At 47.5% G+C, this 16,268-nt stretch overlaps 1 protein-coding gene across 2 annotated transcripts in view; it reads left to right on the top strand.

Annotated features, from left to right (window-relative positions):
- The first annotated feature begins 1,576 nt into the window (after positions 1–1,576).
- The window catches only part of Mreg (melanoregulin), a 54,953-nt gene continuing 40,261 nt past the window's right edge, over positions 1,577–16,268 (top strand). The window contains exon 1 of one of the 2 annotated variants that reach the window (XM_021645381.2): positions 1,577–1,896. In XM_021645381.2, coding sequence (XP_021501056.1) covers positions 1,802–1,896 — 95 coding nt within the window. In that variant the 5' untranslated portion in view covers positions 1,577–1,801. The remainder of the gene's footprint in view (positions 1,897–16,268) is intronic. The other variant, XM_021645380.2, reaches the window with a different exon arrangement.

Raw genomic sequence — 16,268 nt, 5'->3', positions numbered from 1 at the left:
TCATTAAAGAGGCACGCACTGCAGAAATTGGGTATGGCAGCATACCTGTAATCTCAGTTCTTGTGTGGGTAGAGGCAGGAGGTCAGAAGTTCAAGGTCGTCTTCAGCTATATAGGGGGTTTGAAGACATCCTGGGCTACATAAGACCTTTTCAAAATAAAATACTGGGGATCCCGTTGTGATGGCACACGCTTATAATCCCAGCCCACGGGGAGGCAGAAGCAGGTGGATCTTTGTGAGTTCAAGGCCAGCCTGGTCTACAAAGCAAGTCCAGGACAGCCAAGGCTACACAGAGAAACACTGTCTAGAACAAAACAAAAAAGTAAAGCACTGGGGGCCTTGGAGGTGTAGCCCAGGGGTTGAGACTGTTGTGAGCAAGACCCAGGTTTGACCTCTAGGCACACGCACCCTACCATGGCATTTGTTATCCCCCCATTTTTTTTGCCTTAGTTTTTCTATAATATATACTAATTTATTTTACCATACTTGATAAGTGTTTATTTCGTTTGTCCACTCTCCCTGTAAAATGTTCACTTATTTTTTGCTGGCCTTATTCACTGGGCAATCCACATGTCCTAAAACACGCCTCACACAAAGCTGATAAAGATTTCTCAAATAAATCAAAGCAAAAACCAAAACCCCTTTGTTACTTGTTTTGGGGATAGGACATTCCTGTGCCTGAGTCTAAGCTGGAATTGTTCACTGGAGAGCAATTTGGCAAGATTCATCAAGATTAAAGGGGTATCTTATGATGCAGCAATTTAGCCTCCAACTCTTTATTCAGTTGATAAAGATGCACCCAAGTTCATCCGTTCAAGGGTGTGCACTGCAACCCAACCTTGTACAAAAGGCTGGGATGGGCCTACAGGTTCACCATCTGGTTAGAGAACACACTGGCATCCATAAGATCGCATTGTTTGTCTGGGTTAGGAAGACAGAAAGGTAGACACACTGACAGACTGCATGACACTGAATGAAACAAGCCAGGCACAAAAATGTGCGCATAGGAAGGGTTGGAGAGAGGAAAGGGGAGTGTGTGTGTGTATGGGTGGTGTAATTATATTTTAATTTAAAAAAATTAAGATGGGTGGGGTAAAGCTACCGTCTGCACATAAAAAAGAGGAGGGGTTTTGGGAACTGGAGAGATGGTTTAATAGTTAAGAGCACTTGCTGCTCTTGCAGAGGACTCTGATTCTGTTCCCAGCACCCACTTGGTAAGTTCACAAAAATACAACTCTATCACGGTATCACATAAACAGCAACTCTAGAACTCACAAGTGGTTGCTTTTATATTTTTTTATTATTATTTTTTGCCCTTGAGGACTGTTCAAGGGCTGGAAGTTTGGAGAAAAAAACAAAACAAAACAAAACAAAACACCTTTTCAAAGTGGGTGCTGTGAAAGACCTTTCAGTTCCTCCGCAGTGAAGCCAATTAAAAGGACGGTTGGGTTCAGCCTCGTGCTGCAGGCCCCCCGCTGCCCAGCGGCCACCCCGGGGTTCTGCGGTGCCGCCCGAGCGCACTGGCTGGCTCGCTCTCTCACTCGCTCGCTCGCTCGCACGTTCCTTAGAGGGCAGCAGCGGGACGCCGCCGGGACGCATGCGCGGGCGGCACCCAGGGAATTAAAAGAGAGAGGGAAAAAGAGCTCCCGCAGAAACCGCGCAGCTCGCGTCCCCCGCGGCCGGCCGCGGCGTGATGCGCACGGCCCGGCCCGTGACGCCGCGGCCGCCCCCGTCCCGGTCCCCACGCCCCAGCCGCCATCGCGCGCCCGGCTCCGGGATCCCGGCTCGCCGCCTCGCTCCCCATGGGGCTGCGCCGCTGGCTGCGGAGCGCCTGCTGCTGCTGCCCGTGCCGGTGCCTGGAGGAGCCCGCGCGGCCCGAGAAGGAGCCGCTGGTCAGGTGCGTCCCCGGCCGGGCCTCCCTCGTGGAGTGGTCCCCGGGTGTCCTCTGAACCGGGGAGGGGGTTCTGTGAGGTCACGCCGCGGCGCCACCCGGGCCCCCCCTGCCTCCCTCACAGCCCGTCTTGGATAAGAGGTTTTAAGCCCTAAGGTTCTTGGTTCGGAGGTTGTTTGGCTCGGAAAGCGCGGCTCCCCGGAGGCAGCTCGTGCCCCCGGGGCGATGCTGCCGTTCGGTGCAGGGGCAAGGCTGGGAAGAGAAGTTTCCAGAGGGGGTCCCCAGCGGATGAGGATGGGCGACTGTGGGCAAGAAAGTTTGGCTAGCTCACCCGAAGTCCTGACCAAAAGAAGTCGATTTCAGTGACTGGGTGTGAGGAGATCTTTCTTGTGATAAAAAGCAATGGACCAGGGACAGACAGCCTATTGACTGTTCGTTGTAGCGTAAGCTGTGAAATGTGAAGAAATTTAACGCTCGTTAGCTACGCACAGCTTTTGCGTTGTTGTTGTTGTTTTTTTTTTAAACGTTACTTTGATATAAGGATAAGCACAAGAGGTAGCAGAACAAGGCAGTCATAAATAAGACATCCCCGAGTGTGGGTCCGGGGATGGTGGGGGTAGAGGACTGTGATTTTTATTTTTCCTTAAACGATTTTTTTTTAAAGGAATTTGGTGAAATTAAAGTTCCACCAAATCGTGCCTCAGGGAAACAGAATATTTAGAATGAAATTAGGGCACAGGACATAGGGTTGGGAATCCAGGCTTGGTGAGCAGGTTCTGAGGCCAGGGCCGCTTCCTTAAGGAATATGCAATGAACACGATGTTTGCACAACTCTTTCCGAAGCATGGCTTACCTTTCCTGATTCTGTCAAGTCCAGACAGTTCCCCTGACTTGGGAGAGTTACATAACCCACCCAGCTTGTCTGCTCTTATTTTCCGGCGCGTTAATCACGGTGGACTTGCCCCGGTAGGAACTAGCCACTCTTAGTCCCTCCGAGCTCCAGGCCAGTGGTGACCTTTTGCCTTCCACCCCTTCCTAAATGCTGTTTTTCAAGTAGTCTCCTTTGATCACGATGCCCTTTTTCATCTTCCTCCTGCGTTTTAGGCCTTGGAATTTATCATATGGTTATTTGGTGAAGTATTTCATGTATATGTCCAGACACACAAGGCACTATAAATATATTATAGCTACACAACACACACACACACACATACACACAGACAGCCGCTATACATATACATATGTTTGGTTGTTTTTGCTAACAGCTCTCTCACTTAGATTTTGAGGTTTGAGCATAGAGAGACTGAGTTACCTATCTTTAATTTAAGATAACACTGTAGAATTTTATCTCAGGATGCCAGGCTCTTGGTTTTTGGGAAATAGAGCCTTCTATTTAGTTTCAGCCACAGTTTTTTGATGTTTCCAGAAACACAGAAACAGCTTTTTTTTCCCCCTCCTAGGATTGCTGGACTTCAGGTAACTATTATTTTGAAATAGAGACCCTCCTCTCTCTTGCTTTATGCCCAGTGTATGAAAGTCCATGAATTTTGTGACTTATTTATTTATTTGGAGATTAGGTTAGCCCCTATGGTGGGGCAGGCCTATAATCTCAGTACTTGGATGGTGGAAGAGAGAATCAGGTGTTCAAAGCAGCCTTGGCTACAGAAGTTTAAACACAAGCACCCATCTAAAAAGACATGTATAGTCAGTTGGAGCAGCATAGCAAAGTATTGATGAATCTGGCTACCTGGGATGAGTCATGTAAGTGGGTGACTGGCCCTAAGCTATATTAAGATTATTTGTGCCACGGTTTCCTCATATATTTGTTAAGGGTGATGATAGTACATGCTTCAAAGGATTGCAGGGAGAAAGGAGAGGAGGTCATCCGTGCCAAGTGCTTAATATAGTGTCTGACAGCATAGTAAATGCTCCATAAATTTTAATTAGTATTAATTTTCATTGTTATTCTTCTGAGCATATGAGTATGTGTCATGTGGTCTTAGTGATATTGTGGAACCATTTTGATATAACCACTTCAGAAGGTGTGTTCTTTTCTACCCAAGTCATCAGAAGATCTGGTTCGAATTGGTTGTTTTAGCTTCATTATTATTGCATGTTTAAGTGTGTGATATGGACATGCATGCACGTGTGTATGCATGATCACATGTGCAGGGGTACATGTGTGTGTGTACAGAGGCCTGGGGTTGATGTCAGGTGTCATGTTTTTAGAACCCACTCTGCAGACGAGGCTGGCCTCACAAGATGCCTTTGCCTCTGCTGAGATTAAAGGTGTGTACCACCACTGCCTGGCTGTCAGATGTCTTTTTGATTGCCTATATGTTGGGGGGAAGGGGTATCTCTCGAATTCAGAGCTTGCTAGCTAGCCAGTTTGCTTAGGGGATTCCCTGTCTCTGCATCCTGAGCTGGAATTACAGGAGGATGACTATGGCCACCTGGCATTTATTTATGTGGGTGCTGAGGATGCAAACTGTAGTTCTCACATTTGCATGACAAGTACTTTACCCCATGAACTCTCTCTCCAGCCCCTAGTTTATTTTTTAAAATGTACATCATCTTACCTCCAAAGGTGACCTCTGAGTGAGATCTGTTCAAGGTACAGATTGCATTCAGGCTCTCGCATAAGCAATATTTCTTTGCATATATTGTTGTTTAATTGTCACTGTGACCAAAAGGGATAGATCTTATCTATTTATAAATGAGGAGTCCTGAGCGCTAAGAAATTAAGTAATAAATTCAAGGTTATAACTAATAAGGGAGGCTGTATTTGAAAGCCAGGTGTGGGGCTGGAGAGATGGCTCCGCAGTTGAGAGCATGGCTGCCCTTCTGAACGGACTTGAGTTTGGTTCCTAACACCTGAATGGTGGCTCACAACTGTCTGTGACTCCAGTTACAAGGGATCTGATGCTCTCATCTGGCTCCCAACGGAACCAGGCACAAACATGGCACACAGCCATACACACAGTCAAAACACCCACACATATAAAACAAAATAAATACTTTTTCCCCTGAGACAGGTGTTTTTTTTTTTTTTTTCTGTTTTAGCCTGGCTGTCCTGGAACTTACTGTGTAGACCAGGCTGACCTTGGGCTCGCCTGAGTTCTGCCTGCCTCTGCCTACTGAGTGCTGGGATTAAAGGCATGTGGCACCACCACTCAGCTTAAATAAATTTTAAGGAAGAAAACAAAACATTTGGATGACATGCACCTGTAAATATGGTACTTGGGAGGTATGGTAAGTGGAAGCAGGAGGACAGGAAGGTCAAGGTCTTTGGGATATGGTGATACACACTTTTAATCCCAGGACTCCATGGCAGAGGTGGGTGGATCTCTGTGGGTTTGAGGCCTGCCTGGTCTATATAGAGAGTTCCAGGTCAGCCAGTGTGACACAGTGAGTTTATGACACACACACACACACACACACACACACACACACACGCACATGCACACGCACACACACATGCACATGCACATGCACACGCACGCACACAAACACATAAAGTTCAGGGTCAGCCTCGGTTATATAGTGAGTTCAGGTTCAGCCTGGGATATACCAGACCTTGTCTGATAAAGAAAGAACATTCACATGGAACAGAATCTGTGTCTGTCTGGTTCAAAGCCTGTCTGTACCGGCTGGAGAGAACACTCAGTTGGTAAAGGGCTTGTCTTGCAGGCATGAGGGCCTGAGTTTATCTGCAGCATACATGTAAAAAAGTGTGTGCACACACATGATAGGGTATGCTTGCAGTCCCAGAACTGGGGAGTCCTACTAGCTGAAGAGGTGGAGATAATCAAGATCCTTAAAGCTTACTAGATCAGCTCTGGATCAGTGAGAGACCATGTCTCAAAAAGCGAGGTGGCATTGTCTGAGGAAAAACACCAGAGGCTGATCTCCGTCCTCTGCGTGTAAGAGGTCACACACTTTCTAGGCCTTGCCTTGTAGAAACGGACAAATACTTTCTAGAAGTAATATTAATATGCTCTAACTGTTATTAGATATCACTGCCGTGGCTTCTGCCATCTTGGTCTCTTTCTCCTTCCCTTCCTGCTGGAATTGTGGGTATGTTCCATCATGCTTGACTGTGTGGATGGTGGGGATCTGAACTCAGGTCCTTACACCTGTCTAGGAAACGAGCCGTCTCTCCAGCCACCCTTTCATTTTTAGGACCCCCCATGAGCAAGCATAGTGTGGGGTTGGAGACCAGAGTCTCGGCCTTAGCTTTCAGGCCGCTGTGAGATTTGGGAGGCCTCTCTTTGGGCCTTGGTTTCGTCTATAAAATGAGATCAGCCTTTAATTGTGACCTGGAAAGGTTGTTGCAGGATGTTAACTCACATCTGTGCAACCTGAGGCTGTGGTATTGGGAAGAAGCCTGAAGACTCAGAAAGTGTGAAGCCAGATGTTTTGTTCAGCTCTTCAGCTTCCCAGGGCTGCCTTGAAACTCACAGTGGAAGAAGCATCCTCTCTCCTTTCCCTCTGTCCCTCCCTCCCTTCCTCCTTCCTTTTTCCTCCCTTCCTTTTTCCCATCCTTTCTTCTTTCTCTCCCTTCCTTCTCCCTCCTCTTTTTTTCTTTCTTTTTCTTTCTTTCTTTCCCTCCCAGTGCTGGGGATGGAACTCAGTGCCTTGTGTATACTAGCCAAGTGCTCTACCCCTCAACCCTTTGCCCCTAAAGTAGACATTGCTAATACAAGACAGTGTAAGAACAACCCAGGCCTGGAGAAAGGACTTACGGCCTGATCTTAGCCCAGGTTACAGTCTGAAAGAAAGCAAAGGTTTCTTTGGATCATGTACTCACTGCCCACTGCCAGTGGGGTGGAAGTCTCGTAAGTACTGACTCACAGATCGTATCAACCATCCGTATAAGTTTTAGGTTCTGTGTGCCACTGTTCCCCACACTGATCACATCCCTAAAGTAGGGTAAAAAGCTATTGGATTAGCCTTCACAAGAAGGATTTCATGGCACTGAGGCGAGAGCAACAAGGCAAATGGGCTGTTTTGAAAGGGTTGCATCATCGGCCATCAGTCTCTCACGTGCTGAATCACTTCAAGTGGGTTGGCTCAACAATTCATGTTACTAATTATAAGAAACAAGTGGGAGCCAGGTGTGGTGGCGCATGCCTGTAATCCCAGCACCCAGGGAGGCAGAGGCAGGTAGATCTCTGAGTGCGAGGTCAGCCTGGTCTACAAAGTGAGTCTAGGACAGCCAATGCTACACAGAGAAACTCTGTCTTGAAAAACAACAAAAAAGAAAAGAAAGGAGAGGTACCGATCAGGACTGTCACAGCAGCGATGTGGTGGCTTCCAGCCACAGAAATGAGTTCCTTTGCAGTTCTCCATGTCTGTTATTCTGAAATCAAGGTGTCCGTGGGGCCATGCTCGCTCAGAACACTTTAGGGCAGTGGTTCTCAATCTGCGACCCCTTTGGCAACCCTTTAGCTCCAAAAAATATTTACATGACGATCCACAGCAGTGGCAAAATTATAGTTACAATGCAGCAATGAAAATAATTTTATGGTTGTGGGATCAGCGCAACACGAGGGACTGTACTAGAGGGTTGAAGAGTTAGGAAGGTGGAGAAACGCTGGAATCTAAGGATCTAAGAATCTAAGAATCTAAGGATTAGTAGGGCAAGTCATTTCTTGCTGATCGCAGCTTTGGGGGTTCCTGGTGTTTCCTGACTGGCGGCAGCACAGTTCACTCTCTTCCTCTGTTGTCCATGCTTCTTTCTTTTGAACCTCAAATGTCCTTCTCTTACTTAGGAGGACCTGGTCATTGAGTTTAGGGACATCCCTGAAACCCAGGATGACCTCAACTCAAGATCCTTTAACTTACAACACCTTAAAACCTGTATTTCTATTCAAGGTCTCATTCACAGTTCCTGGGGATTAGCACTTGGCTATAACTTTTGTGGGAACACTTAAATTCACTATATAGAGTGTTTTTGAAAAATGAGTGAGCTAAGGTTTCCTCTTTGTTTTGGTACATTGATCAAACCTAGGGCAAAGTAAGCACTTTTTTTTGATTTTTTTCTTCAAGACAGGGTTTCGCTTTGTAGCACTGGCTGCCCTAGCCTAGCTTCGTAGACCAGGCTGGCCTCAAACTCACAGTGATCTACCTGCCTCTGCCTCCTGAGTGCTGGGATCAAAGGTGTGTATCACCATCCCACGGCCAGGTAAGCACTCTTACCAGTGGACGACAGCCTTGGCCATCCAAAGCATTGCCTTTTGATTTCACATTTGTAACTTGGTTTTTCTGTATCTCTTAGAAAAGCATGCCCTTGCTATGTAAAAATCCACCTGAGTATCAACTGTAGCTCCAGACCCCTAGTTGCAGACACTGTTAGGCAAAGAGAGAGAGACCCAAGTCCTCTGATATCAGTGTTTTGGCTTTGGAAGAGGCCAAGATAGAACATGTGGTGTAATGCCACACAAAACAGCATCTCTCCTGAGCGTTGCTTGGTGTCTTCTCAGGGAAGTGGGATTCTCACTCCTCCGCCTTCATTGTCTGGAACTGAGAAGCAGCACCATCATTGTGAGACACATCACTGGCATTGTCTGGGTGTTCAAAGGCAAAAGAAGCAGAAAGCACCAGGCGTGCTTAAGTTCTTCTGTGGTCCAGGCAGGCCTTTAACTGTGGTCCTCCAGCCTCAAGGGTCCTGGGCAGCTGGGATTACAGGCCTGTACCGTAGGCAAGCCTGGTTTAAATTGTCAACTGTCGATGCTTCTCTCTTAAGCCGCTTGAGTGGACACAGAAGCTTGCAAATATCCTGCTCCCTCCTTGTTCCAAGCACCCACCTGCCGCTTCACGATGCTCACAGGTGGGCGCACAGAGATGCTCTCACAGAGAAGAAACGAAGCACTCCGTTTTTCTGCAGCACCTGGATGCCAATTATGGAAAATAAATGAGATCTCAGTTTTGCTTTAGATAATTATTCTGTGTCCACCAAGAGCTTGTTTTAATGTCTTAGGAAGGGATGGAATTTCTCTGAATGCCCCTCAGGCCATGTAGACATAGTCTGAGCCATCCTACTGCTGACGTTTCATCTTCCCTGAGCTTGCCTTTCATAGGTTGTCCTTCATACTCCTGGTGTAGCAGGAACCATGGAAAGGGCCTTGGAAATGTTAGTTGACTATTGCCCTAACCTATGAGGCATAGTTGCTAGTCAGATTCTATGCAGTTACCTTAAACACCCAATGAGTAGCTGGTCAACACGTTTTTATTTAATGTATTCCTGTTGAATGGCACCTCACTGTTGGTCATTAACCTTGAACTCATGGGGAATGGCTGCTGTATGTCATGTGTGAACAGAGTTTACTTAGCACATGTCTTTCATTTATTATGTTATATACACAGGGTCTTTTTGTTGTTGTTTGTATTTTGAGACAGGATTTCTCTGTGTAGCCTTGGCTGTCCTGGACCCACTTTGTAGATCAGGCTGGTCTCAGACTCACAGAGATCCGCCTACCTTTGCCTCCCTGAGTGCTGGGATTACAGGCATGTGCCATAGCACCTAGCATATACACAAGGTCTTATATAACCCAGGCCGATCTCAAACTTGCTGAGGATGACCTTGAACTTTTGATCCTCTTGCCTGTACCTTCCAAGCGCTAAGATTATAGCCCCATACCACCAGACCTAGTTTATCCGGTGCTGGGGATGTAACCCGGGGATTTGTGCATTTGAGATAAGTACCACACCAACGGAGCCACCTCCCAACCCCATCCGCTTGCATTGTCACATTTCAGTACCACATTCTAAATAGCAGATCACCAGTAAAAAGTAAAAAAAAAAAAAAAAAATGCAAAAGGTGCCACAATAAAATGCTTCATTTTACAGGGTAGACTTGCATAACCTTTGAGTTGATTGAGTTATGTATATTGTTGATTGAGTTATGTATATTACAAAAAGGACATTTGCTGCCAGCCTAAACAAGAAGAGCAGGCCAACCTCAACCGGGAATGTTTGCCTGAGCTTTCATTGCTCTGTGCCTGCCCACGTATGACCTTAAATCTATTAATTTTAGTACCAATTTTAGGGCTATAGGTAAATTTTAGTGCGTGGGAAATTCTTTTTTACCTATGGGTTCTGTGGATAATGTGGATCAACATACTAACCTCTCCACCTGTCAGTTGAAGAAACAGGCATAAAGAGCTTCAGGGACTTTCGGAAAGGCATGCATAGTCATGGCTTTCACGTCTTGTTAAATTTTGGGGTCACTGAGAGAATGGAACCATTCCAGGATGCCAGGGGTTACGCATCTCTAGCTGCTTCTTTACTGTGTGCTAGAAATTGTGTTTTGAGTATGAGACTTCCCTAGAATGGTGGTAGCCCCGGGGACCAGAATCCCTCAGGCCCTTTCCCTTTCCCTGTACTGAGGCTAGAGATGAGCTTGCAATGTGTAGAGGAAGGATGGGGGTGAGGCAGGGCTCAGGACATTTGAAGGGGGTCATCCTCTGCTTAGGTTTTGTTACTTGTTGTTTTTTGAGACATGGTTTCTCTGTGTAGCCTTGACTGTCCTGGACTCGCTTTGTAAACTAGGCTGGCCTCGAACTCACAGAGATCCAACTGCCTCTGCCTCCCCAAGTGCTGGGATTACAGGTGTGTGCCCCCGAGCCTGACTAGTGTATCACTTCTTATGTGGTCAGAGTTTTTCACTTTACAGGCTGGACTCATGTGACCTTTGACATTCACCCTTAGAAGGCCTTACAAAAAGTTGGCACGTGTGTTGATGTTGGTGAGAGCTCTCAGCCTGCGGTCCAGATGGCCCAATTTTCCCATTGCAGCGTACTGTTGGATTTGCAGAGGCAGGTCTCAGCAGATTTAAATGGTTGACACATCTTGACCCCAACCTCTGCACCACAGGCTAAGTTCAGCCATAGCGCTTGCCAGAGAGGGAGTCACAAGAGTCAGCCGATAGAGACGAAGGATCCCGCTGCAGGGCGGAGCCTGGATCCACGAATCCTGTCCTAGGGCTGGCACGTTTACCTTCTTGAGACCTAGAGCAAAGCTGGAAAATATGGGGCTAATCCTGGAGCAGGGACGCAGGGGTCAGCCATTCACTATCTACAGGACTGTTTTTGTTTGTTTGTTATTGACGCACTCTTACAATATAACTCTGGCTGCCCTCAAACTTTTTGTGTAGGTTGGGCTTACCCAAAACTGGTGAGGATCCTCCTGCCTTGGCCTTCCAAGTACTGGGATTAGAGGCATATTACCCAAGTGGCAGAATCAAAGGCGTGTACCACCACTGCCCAGCTACCTCCATCTTAGTGTGTGGGAGTTTCCTCTGCATGAATGTATCATGCGCTTGGCTCTTGCCCTGGGGGCCAGAGGAGAACATCATTTGTTCTGGATCTGGAGTTGCAGGTGGTTCTAAGCTACCTCGTGGGTGAGGGGAACTGAAGCCGGTCTCTGGAACAGCAGTCGGTGTTCTTAACTGCTGAGCCACCTCTCCAGCGCTCACAAGGAAGACTTTTAATGGTTTTCTTCCCTGGTAACCCACAGCAGCATCCCGGTTCTCCTTTTGTGACCTGTCTCAGTAGGTCATGTGACACTGGAAGGTCCCTAGAAGGTGACATTTCTTCCTCTTGTACTTTATGATCTAGGTTTCCTGGAACTTTCTAAATGTCTTGAAGTGACTACATCACTACACGTTTGTGTAAAAAGACAGTCATCTGCCCTCCTATGTCTTGCTCTCTCTGCCTAGAACATTCTTTCTCTGGCTTCCCGAGCTGATAGTTCTCATGTTATTCAGATCTCAGTCATGGCCCGACTGCCATGTGAGACCCTGTGAGACAGGGTCTCTTTATGTAGCCCTTGCTGTCTTGGAACTCACTGTGTAGCTCAGGTTGTCCTCGAACTCACAGAGATCCGTCTACCTCTGCCCTCCGAGCGCTGGGTTTAAAGGCGTGTGCCACAGTGCCCTGCTCATCTTAGTTTTCTAGACACTCTAATATGTGTATGTTTCAGAGATATCACAGACAAAAGGTGTTCCGTATAACGAACTGTATAGGGCACACTCCTGTAAACCACTGCTTAAGGCAAGAGGTGGATGTTGGTAGCCTCACATCCCCTCCCGGAACCTATCTAGACTTTCATCAAAGCCATTTCCTTGTATTTCTTTACAGCCTTACCACCTCTCTGTACACCTTAAAGATACAGCCTACTTTTGCCTTTAAACTTCACACACTTGGGGCCAAACCTCGTGTGTTCCCACATGTTTTACTTTTCTCCCCTGTTGTGGTTCTTCCTGCTGCAAGGAGTATTTTTTTAAGTTATTTTATTTTTATATTAATTACAGTTTATTCACTTTGTATCCCAGCTGTTGCCCCTCCCTCATCCCTTCCCAATTCCACTCTCCTTCCCTCATCTCCTCCCATTCCTCTCCCCAAGTCCACTGATAGGGGAGGTCCTCCTTCCCTTCCACCTGACCCTAGCATATCAGGTCTCATCAGGACTGGCTGCATTGTCCTCCTCTGTGACCTGGTAAGGCTTCTTCACCTCCCCCTTCAGGGGGAGGTGATCAAAGAGCCAGCCACTGAGTTCATGTCAGAGACAATCCCTGTTCCCATTACTAGGGAACCCTCTTGGAGACCGAGTTGCCATGGGCTACATCTGTGCAGGGGTTCTAGGTTATCTCCATGCATGGTCCATGGTTGGAGTATCAGTCTCAGAAAAGACCCCTGGGTCTTTTCAGATTTTTCAGTTCTGTTGCTCTCCTTGTAGAGCTCCTGTCCCCTCCAGGTTGCAAGGTGTATTCTATTACACTCGTTCTTTCTACCAGCGGACTTGAGAGTGGTCCCCAGTTTAATACTATTAAGCATGTTTCTAAGGTCAGCACAGACCACAGAATTATTCAGCCTTTCCTGTGGCCCTTTCCTGGTTCTGTAGAGATGCTAAACAGGGCCTCTGTGACTCTCACCCTCTCTGCCTAGAATATTCTTTTTCTCTTTTCCTGCATAGATAGCTCTCACTTTATTCGGATCTCTACTCAGTCGTTTTATCAGACAGTCCCCCCGCCCCCGCCCCCGCCATGTCTAACCCTGCTCATCCCCTCTTTCAGAACCTCTCTGTGTATTTCTTCATAGTCCTGGCTATCATCTGACAGAAACACATGTGCTTATCATCTGTCCCTCCCACAAGACTCTTAAGTCTGATTTTCATCAATTTAATCAGCTGAACAATGTGAACAGGTTTTTGTTTTGTTTTGTTTTTGGAGCCCAGTGACATAGCTGCCAGTCTCATCTCTTTTTGGAGCCCCGTGAATTTGGAAATCAAATGCTCAGTAATTCAGCAAATATTTACTATCTGTTGTGTGCTAGGTACTATGTTAAACACTGAAATAAACCATTGAGCAAACACGATGGCTGGACCTGGTCCTCGTGTGTCCTCTGATGGTGGTAAGCAAAGGACACAACAGACAGTAAATATAACAAGATTTACGAATTAGATATGTAGAAAGAGAAAGGATAGAGCTGAAGAGGCGTGCTCACAAGAGCTCTGTCCGCCTCTGCCTCCCAGACTGCTGGGATTAAAGGCATAAACCAGCTTTGGTAACAGTGGGTCAAGTAGGTTTTTATGAAAGAAAATTAAAAAGCCAGTTATAGAAGAAGTGAAGAAAGGACAGAGGAATGAAAGAAAGAAGGGAAGGAAATGGAGGGGGACAGGGCAAAAGGGAGAGAGAAGACAGGAGAAGGGAGGGGCTGGGTAAAGAGGGAGGGACCTGTAGAGTCCCCTGCTCCTTCATAGGGAAGTGCCAGTGTGAGGGGCTGGCCAGGTCCTAGTTGGGGGCTGGATAAGGAGGCCATGGGCAGAGAGAGAGAGAGAAAGGAAGAATTATACAGCTTCCTGGGGTCTTCTTTCTAACCTCAGGATTTGCTCCCTTCTCTGCTCACAGCTTCAGTCTAATATCAGCCATTGCTGACCCAAGGCCCAGGAGCAGAGCAGCGAGGCCATTGGCACCTCTGGCCAGCAGCCATAGCCATCTGTGTAGGCGTGGTATTTTCTGTGTCTTTTCAAAATCTTTTTACATGGGGTTCTTGGCAGTGCTTTTGGAATCCCAGACTTTCTCTGTACATGGCTTTCATGCTGACAGGCCCTTTGCAGCCGAGTCCTCAGGCAGACTTTTACTTAAGACGCGTTGAAAGAAGACTCCCCATCAGTTTGGGTCTTATGCCCTGAGGTGAGATTAGGGTGAAGTGCAAGGCCTTCCCCTGCACAGCTTGTAACAGCCGGGCAGCTTCTCAGATGCCTGGGGTTCATTAAATATTTAATATCAGCAGATGGTGGCCAGGGGCAAAGAGGCCACTTGCACTTTAAAACCTTTTAGACTTGGTTACTATGTGAGGAGCAAGAGGGAGAAGCTGCTGGCTGGAAGCCCCCTTCCTTCACGTGTCCTCCTGAGGCCCAGGAGCCCACTCTCAGTTCACTTCACACACCTGCTCACTTCCTAGTCTGGGGCTCCCAGTGGCTTCCAGGTTGCTCTTCCTCGGGTTATTTGCTTTCTGCTTTTTTAGTCAGGTCACTCGTGGTTGCTTTCAGAGTAAAGGTAGATTGATGTCGTAGCTGGAGTCATCCAGGAGAAGTCTGGGATGATCAAGACTGAAGCCTCAGTTGCTGGTCAGACATATACTTCTAGAGCTCACACCTCAAAGAACTCACGTCCGTGGTTCTTTCTTAACTGTGCATGTGTGTGTGTGTGTGTGTGTGTGTGTGTGTGTGTGTGTAAGAGAGAGAGAGAGCTCAACAGTAGGCTAGGCTGGAATTACAAAAGTACCTTACCCATCCTACAAAGACAACTACTTTCCCCGCTGAGCTCTCTCTCCAGCCCCTTGACCATTCTTTTGACAGTTATCGCTAGAATAATGACTTATTTAGAGGCAGGACTCCACCTTCCCTCTACTTGTAAGGAAGACTTATTAGTACTGAAGAACATGGCCACTTGGGTCCCAGTAGGGGGACATTGGGGTAGGCAGATGTGACTCTGCAGAGATGAGTGGTCTCAGGAGGGTGGGGGCCACTGACGGACGCCCCTGGAGAGGCTGTGTTCACTCAGGGCAGCACCCCACGGACCTTTTCCTGCTTCCCATTGCCTCCTGAGGATCATTGAGAAGGCAGAGCTTGAGGCTCTCCATGGGCTAACTTCCAGGGAGGGACAGAGAGGGAGAGAGAGAATGCTCGCTGATTCAGTCCCTGTGAGATGGATGATTGCCCTGCCTTAGGGCAAAGGGTGCTCAGTTACTGTCACTGGTAATTGATCCCACTTATTGGATGATCTCATTGTGAGGTGGTGTGTGAGCAGGGCATCAGTGTTCCTGGGATCCATGTGGCTACAAGTCTAGGGAACACATGAAATTTCTAGTCTGGACTCCAGGGGATCCAGAGCAGGATGTTGTAACAAGCTGACAGCTGGATGTCTCACCAGCCTGGAAAATACCTTAGTTATCTTATCTCCATGCTTTTGGTTTTGAAGAGGGATGAGAGAGGCTAGGTAAATTTAGTGTTAATCAACTTTATGTTACCAGGTTTTCAACAGACACTCCTTAAAGGATTAGCATGCCACGTGCAGACTGAGACAAGAGTCTGATCAAACCCTTTAAGACAAAGGAGGCAAATGCAAACAGAAGGCAGACACACCAAGCTTTATCCCTTTCTTGGCTACCCATGGGTCATCCATGGGTCCAAGAAGGGTCAGTGCTAATGGGCAAAAGCAGTCTCTCAGTGCTTGTTCCGACAGTCACTCAGGAGGGATGTCAGCTTTTCCTTGGAGAAATTTAGGCCTTAGGAGAAGTTTAGGCCTTAGCTCTCAAGGGGGATAGTGCACTTAACCCTTCCTGTCCCAGGTGGCTGTATAACGGGAGGGCTGGCATAAGCGAACCCTTGTTGAATCCGTGGTGCCCTAGTGGCATATAGGTTGCAAGAGCTAGTTAGGCAAAGAAGCTGGCTTATTGCCACCATGCTCCTCTGCCACGATGGTAACGGAACAAGCCTCTGAAGCCGTAAGCAGGGGCCCCCAGTGGAATGCTCTTTTGTAAGAGCTGCCTTGGTCATGGAGTCTCCTCACAGCAACAGAACAGCGACTAAGACGCACACCCCTCCTCATTCACGTGACAGTTGGTTGTGACAGCACTCCCAGCCGAGCAACTTCCTTATTCCTTTTTCAGAGTTACCGCTCTCTACAATCCTGTGATCTGACCTGTCACAGTTCACGTGACAAAAGCCTAGACTAGCACTGTCTTCGTGAAGCCTGACATCAAACTGCCCTCGCTTCTTTACCACACGTCACCGCAGCGCTGTGGCATATGCTCACTAGAGCTAGAGGTTCCCCAGCTGTTGACACGCGCTGTCCTTTCTTGAACTGGTTT

Source organism: Meriones unguiculatus, chromosome 15, assembly GCF_030254825.1.
Source record: "Meriones unguiculatus strain TT.TT164.6M chromosome 15, Bangor_MerUng_6.1, whole genome shotgun sequence".
NCBI classification, from domain to species: domain Eukaryota; kingdom Metazoa; phylum Chordata; class Mammalia; order Rodentia; family Muridae; genus Meriones; species Meriones unguiculatus.
This window is presented reverse-complemented; position numbering and strand designations above follow the sequence as displayed.